Below are 6,672 nucleotides of genomic sequence, written 5' to 3'. Positions count from 1 at the left end.
TTGCACAACTCACTAGTTTAGGGACCAGGGCACAGGTGAAAATAAGCCGGTCCAGTCCGGTCCGGTCCATAGCCGGAAGCTTCCCCAAGCTGACAATTTAAAAGGGTCCTGGGGTAGTGGTGGCATTTTAAAGGGCCTGGGGCTCTGGCTGTGGTAGCAGTGGCCAGGAGCCCCGGGCCCCTTAAATCACCGCCAGAGCCCTGGGGCTCCTGGCTGCTGCTGCGACCCTGGGGACAGCTTCCCCAGGCCAGCAATTTAAAAGGGCCCTGGGCTCCCGGCAGGGGCTGAGAGCTCTGGGCCTTTTAAATCACCACCAGAGCCCTGGGGCTCCTGGCTGCCACCGCTACCCTGGGGCTCTGGCAGTGGGGCTCTGGCGGCGATTTAAAGGGCCAGGGACTCTGGTCACTGCTGGGAGCCCAGGGTCCTTTTAAATTTCTGGCCTGGGGAAGCTGCCCCCTGGGGTAGTGGCAGTGGCCGGGAGCCCTGGGGCTCTGATGGCAATTTAAAGGGCCCCTGGGCTCCTGCTACTGCAGACTGAGCCCTGGGCCCTTTAAACCACCGCTGGAGTCCTGGGGTAGCAGCAGCGGCTGGGAGCCCTCAGGCTCCGGCGGTGATTTAAAGGACCCAGGGATTTAAATGCTCGCCCCTTCTGCCTGAGGCCTCACCCCCCACCTTGCTCAGAACACCGGCCCTGCGTAACTGGTAAGTCCCTTAAGTTACTTTCAGCCCTGGACCCGGGGTAACTTAATTATCACTGGGTGTGCTCCCCAGCTGTGGGCAAGTTTCATGCAGTAGCTATGTGGCAAATATCGTCTTGGTGAGCATGTGTGCTGAGGTGGGCAAGTGGGTGGAGGTGACTATTAAAGCTGGTCAACATTTTTTGTGCAGAGTGTTTTCCCGCCAAAAATATCGTGTTTAATCAAAACTGAAAACTTTTCAAGGGGAAAAAAAAATCCATTCTGATGAAAGAGCTTGGTTTTCCCCGCAGGAAACTGCGAAACACACACTTTCTATTTGAATAAACATTTCTCAATGAAATAAAACATTTTTATTTTGTTGCGACGTAAAATGTTATTTCCTTTTGTTTTCGTCCAGTTTAAGTAAAATAAAAGCCAACAACAAAAGACTCAAAATGCCAGCACAAAACAAAGATGTGCCTTTCATTTCTTTATAATCTTTGTTCCTCAAGAACAAACCAAAATGCATTGTGTTTCCAGATGTTGATTTAAAACAAAAATGTTATATCTCCAAATTCCCCATGGGGGGGGGGGGGAAATAAATTTTGCATTCAAAATTTCTTGCAGGAAAAATTAATGTTTTCGGGACAACGCCAGTGAATATTATCAGTAAGCGTGTCCCCCGGAAGAGCTGGGTGTGTTCCTCCTCCTGCCATGGTGGGCATCTTCCTGAGCATCCTTGTGGGCTCCCCCAAGCCTGGGCGGGAGGGTTTTGTGCCTCCCCAGGGATGGGCATGTCTTTAAGCTTCACCATCCCCTGGATTGAGCCCCTCTGTGGAGCAGGCATCTCCCTAGGCTTCCCCTTCCCCGGGCTGTGCCCTGCCTGGGGCGAGGCAAGCTGCCCCTCTCCATGCACATCTCTTTACGCGCCTCTGCCCTCCACCTGGGAGGCATCTGGGCTCCGTCTCCGGAGCAGCACTGGGGCTTCTGGGCTGCATGGACACCTCCCCCCGGGGTGCCACCTGGGCTCCCCGCGGGCTGTCCCGGCTCAACACCCCCCTCCCTCCCCGGCGCGGGGCGGTCCGTGGGCGGCCCCGGCGCGGAGTGACTGGCGCTGGGCGGCGCCCGGGCTGGGGGCGGATTTTTTGAGCCGAGCCCCGGCGCTCCCCGCTAGAGCGGCGGCTGGAGGCGGCGGCGGCGGGCGGGTCTCTCTCCCTCTCCGGCCGGGCGAGGCGGCGGCGCCCCCCCGCTGCCCTGCCCCGCTCTGCTGCATGGACGAGCACCGGAGCCTGCTGCGCTCGCCGGCATCCTCCTCCTCCAGCAGGCACCCGCGGGGCGGCGGCAGCAGCAGCAGCCACCACAACCCGGGCTACACCGAGCCGCCGCCCCCCGAAGCCCCCCAGCCCGGCCCCGAGCAGGAGGAGGGGGAGGAAGCAGAGGAAGAGGAGGGCGGCATGACCGTGGTGCTGGGTGGGGGGGACCCCCTGCTGGAGGAGCCCCAGCACCCCCACCCGCTGCTGGCGGGGGAACGCTACGACCACCCCCCGGCCCATGTCCCGCTGCCCCCCGGCCACCACCCGGCGGGCGGCGGGGAACACGAGTGCTGCGAGCGGGTGGTGATCAACATCTCGGGCCTGCGCTTCGAGACCCAGCTCAAGACCCTGGCCCAGTTCCCCCAGACCCTGCTGGGCGACCCCCGCAAGCGGATGCGCTACTTTGACCCCCTGCGCAACGAGTACTTCTTCGACCGCAACCGGCCCAGCTTCGACGCCATCCTCTACTACTACCAGTCCGGGGGCCGCATCCGGCGCCCGGTCAACGTGCCCATCGACATCTTTTCAGAGGAGATCCGCTTCTATCAGCTGGGCGAGGACGCCATGGAGAAGTTCCGGGAGGACGAGGGCTTCATCCGCGAGGAGCAGAGGCCCCTGCCCGACAAGGAGTTCCAGCGCCAGGTGTGGCTCCTCTTCGAATACCCGGAGAGCTCCGGGCCGGCCAGAGGCATCGCCATTGTCTCGGTCCTCGTCATCCTCATCTCTATTGTCATTTTCTGCCTGGAGACCCTGCCTGAGTTCAGGGACGATCGTGACTATGAGGGGACGGGGGGGACCTTCGGCACGAGCAGCGGCCCCTTGGAGACAGACACCTTCACCAACTCCTCCTCCGTGGCTGTCTCGATGGTCTCGTCCTTCACCGACCCCTTCTTTGTGGTGGAGACGCTGTGCATCATCTGGTTCTCTTTTGAGTTGCTTGTCCGCTTCTTTGCCTGCCCCAGCAAGGCCACTTTCTCCAAGAACATCATGAACATCATCGATATTGTGGCCATCATCCCCTACTTCATCACCTTGGGCACGGAACTGGCTGAGAGGCAGGGGAACGGCCAGCAAGCCATGTCCCTGGCCATCCTCAGGGTCATTCGGCTGGTCAGGGTCTTTCGTATCTTCAAGCTCTCACGACACTCGAAAGGGCTGCAGATCCTGGGGCAGACCCTCAAGGCCAGCATGAGGGAGCTGGGTTTGCTCATCTTCTTCCTCTTCATCGGAGTCATCCTCTTCTCCAGCGCTGTCTACTTCGCAGAGGCGGATGACCCCACCTCAGGCTTCAGCAGCATCCCCGATGCCTTCTGGTGGGCGGTGGTGACCATGACCACAGTGGGCTATGGGGACATGCACCCAATCACCATTGGGGGCAAAATTGTGGGGTCCCTCTGTGCCATTGCCGGGGTGTTGACCATTGCCCTTCCCGTGCCTGTGATAGTCTCCAATTTCAACTACTTCTACCACCGGGAGACCGAAGGCGAGGAGCAAGCCCAATATCTGCACGTAGGGAGCTGCCAGCACCTCTCCTCTACGGAGGAGTTGAGGAAGGCGCGTAGCAATTCCACGCTGAGCAAGTCGGAGTACATGGTGATAGAGGAGGGGGGAATCAACAACACTGCATTCAAACAGGCTGCCTTTAAGACGGGCAACTGCACAGCTACAAACAATCCCAATTGTGTGAACATCAAAAAGATCTTCACTGATGTTTAAAAAAAAAAAGCCTCTGAGGAAATGTTGAAATAATAATAATAATGCAAAGTGACCATGTAATCAGTATTGTCTGGAACATGCATCATCATTGGTCTGTGTGCGCCCTTGTCCAACACCTATATTTTTTAGATCATTCCTTTGAAAGAACAAAGAAGAGGATTACAAAAGAATCAGAAGATAAGAGGATGGGGGTGTTTGCAGAAAGGAAGATCAGAGGACAAAAAAGAAGAACACGCTCCCCGTTGAAACAGGTGTTTTTTTCTGCAACACGTTTCAGGGCTGCTTTGTAGGGGAGGGGTTGTGGGCAGCTGGCCTCTTTTCTTGTTTTCGCAAAGAGTCGTTGTGTAGCCGGTTTCTTTTTCGATCACACACACACATGCACTTGTTGGACTGAAAACCATGAGTTGGAAGGGAAGAAACTAAAATTATATTGCAGAGCCTGTTGGCAGGCAAGGGGAGGGAATAACCATTTAATTTTGCAAAGCATCTCTGCTACCACATTGTTAAATGATGCTTAATATTGAAAGTGTGGTATATGTCCTTTATGGGCATATTTCTTTTCTTCCCCAGCCAGATCGTCTATGAAATTCTAATCTGTTCAGAGACCCAAGTGTAATCAGTTTTGATTTAATCAGAAAAATGCCCCCCTTCTCTATTCCTAATTCCCTTCTCCCACAACTGTATGGAATTGTTTCATCCAACCCAAAATTCCTGGCTGCATGGTATGTATGGGGAAATGTTCTTCCCACATGGAAAGGATTAACAATTGACTAACCGAACAGCATCCTGAGCGTTTGAACATCCTATGATGCCAATGCAGATTGGGGATAGTTAAGCTCCCATTAAACCAGTAATGGGCTTTTTGAAGTGACTCCAGCCTCAGACAAAACCTACCAAGAGCCTAGAAACAAATGGGGGGTGGTGGTGGTATTTTTGTCCATTTCCAATGCATCTGAGATAAGCGTCTGCATCTATCACAAGAAGATTAAAGTGACAAACGCCTTCCAGTGGAAGTTACTAATTCGGACCTGAGTGATGCAGTTTCCATAGCAACCCTGGTTTCCTGGGAAACCCCAAAAGGTTGTCATGGTATCCCTTCGCCCCATCCCCCTTCATCCTGTGCTGTTTCCACAGTAACCCTTCCAGATGGTTCCAACTTCTGTGATTCCACGGAAAAGCCACTGCCCTGGTAAACTGCACACACACATACAGAGAGTTAATCCCAGAGAGATTTAGGAGTAGAAACTAGTCATTATCCTAGATGCATGGTTCTTTAGATCTGAAACATTCCTGAAGCCCTGGTACCTACCAAATCAAGAAGCAAGATGATCATCCGTGGAATGCTGCTACGCACATGTGCTGAATAAAACACCTGTTCATAGGCAATAAACGCAACAAACCTCCAAATTACCCTCACTATCAAGTTAATATCTGGGCAGTGAAATTGAAAATTGATTCCCTATATGCAAATCTATACATCTGCTCAGAAGTTCTAGAAAGGCGATCTCATTCCTGACAGAATAAACCATGCTTAAACTTGTGGTACGTGACCTAGATTTTTCAAAAACCTCCCTCCAACTCCAAACAGCAATTCCACTTTCAAGCGTATACGGAACTGAACAACCAGACAGGAAACGTTATAATGCAAAAGGATATCAATCTTTTGACATTGGAGTGTGTGGAGGGGGAGTAAGCAGAGATCTATAAAGCGCAGAGGTGCAAAGTAACCAAAATCCTGAGGGAAAATATGCCTGCCTCGTCTCATCCAAGTCAGCAGCTGCAGAACATCAGACAGAAACAGGTGAGTTATGAGCTGTGGAGAGAACAGATTATGCATCCTAAGACTTTTGTGCTTTCAGATATAGACCTAATCTCTTTGTACCAACCACAGCATCCAGCCCTCCCTTTATGAACATGCACATGAGCTAAAGTGCAATAATCTTTTCCATAAGAGTCCCCTGACTTCCCCCCCTCAGCTAAACTGTATGGTCTTATTTAATTTTGATTTTTCATATCATTTGGTTTAAATAATATGTATTCAGTTTAAATAGCACTACACATACTCATTCTGCAGCGAAGCATCAATACTGTTTGTGGCTTTTTTCACCAATATTATGCTAAAATTATGATTTCCACAATAGTTTAGTTCCCTTGGTCTCAGATCCCTTTTAAAAAGAAAATCCAATGACCACCCATTCCTCCCTGTAAAGATGCAAGCTTGAAGTGTCAGCAGTAAGGGCCCGATTAAGATGCGCTTAAGACCCATTGAAATTAAGGGCTTTGCTGAATATGGATGGGTTTAAGCACATGCTTAAGTGTTTTGCTGAATTGGAGGAATTTGTCTTATTTACAGCAAAATAATGTAGAAAGGAATGGGACTGGGCAGGTTATTATAGGCAAATAATTATCTATTTTAATTATAAGCTCAGAGTGTTCCTAAATTTATAATACGGTTTTATTCTTTATAAAATTCTTGGCTCTATTGAACTCAACAGAGTTTCACCGTTGACTTCAGAGGAGCCAGAATTTCATTCATGATTTACACGTGGTATCTTCTGTTCTGATCTTATTTAAATTTACCCCTTTGCCTTCATCCTCTTTTTAGCCCTCCCCTCTTTCAATTAATAAAACCTTTGAGAAAATTCATTAGGCCAGATCAGATAGTGTAAATTGACATAACTTCACTAGAGCTCCATCACTTTACAGCAGCTCAGAATCTGGACAATTAATGATTATGCAATGGTCAGATATTAAGGTGAGGGGAGCCATAGTTGTAGCTGGATAGATGTGAGTGCCCCTTTCTTGCCAGTTTTGTTTTAGGGGTGGGAGGATGATATACAGAAACTTGATCCTCCATATTTTTCTTTCCATACTTTCATGAACACTTTTGTCATTCATCCAAGCACAAGTTGTTTGTCCATCTGTTGCCTATATGACTCCTTAACATGCCTTTTACATTTGTGTAC

General features: G+C 50.8%; 1 protein-coding gene and 1 long non-coding RNA gene across 2 annotated transcripts in view; one reads left to right on the top strand and one right to left on the bottom strand.

Moving 5' to 3' along the window:
- The first annotated feature begins 1,941 nt into the window (after positions 1–1,941).
- LOC120404347 (potassium voltage-gated channel subfamily A member 3-like) lies at positions 1,942–5,289 on the top strand. Its single transcript, XM_039536679.1, has one exon. The coding sequence runs from the start codon at positions 1,949–1,951 to the stop codon at positions 3,704–3,706; it is 1,758 nt and encodes a 585-aa protein (XP_039392613.1). The 5' UTR covers positions 1,942–1,948; the 3' UTR covers positions 3,707–5,289.
- Positions 5,290–5,389: 100 nt separating this feature from the next.
- The window catches only part of LOC120404349, a 31,698-nt gene continuing 30,415 nt past the window's right edge, over positions 5,390–6,672 (bottom strand). Inside the window, exon 4 of the long non-coding RNA XR_005597946.1 lies at positions 5,390–5,519. This is a non-coding gene — a long non-coding RNA (uncharacterized LOC120404349). The remainder of the gene's footprint in view (positions 5,520–6,672) is intronic.

Source organism: Mauremys reevesii, linkage group 4, assembly GCF_016161935.1.
Source record: "Mauremys reevesii isolate NIE-2019 linkage group 4, ASM1616193v1, whole genome shotgun sequence".
Taxonomy (NCBI): Eukaryota; Metazoa; Chordata; order Testudines; family Geoemydidae; genus Mauremys; species Mauremys reevesii.
This window is presented reverse-complemented; position numbering and strand designations above follow the sequence as displayed.

What these genes read in the sequence shown, in the direction of transcription:
- LOC120404347 (XM_039536679.1), top strand. Translation starts at nt 1,949, where the DNA reads ATGGACGAGCACCGGAGCCTGCTGCGCTCGCCGGCATCCTCCTCCTCC.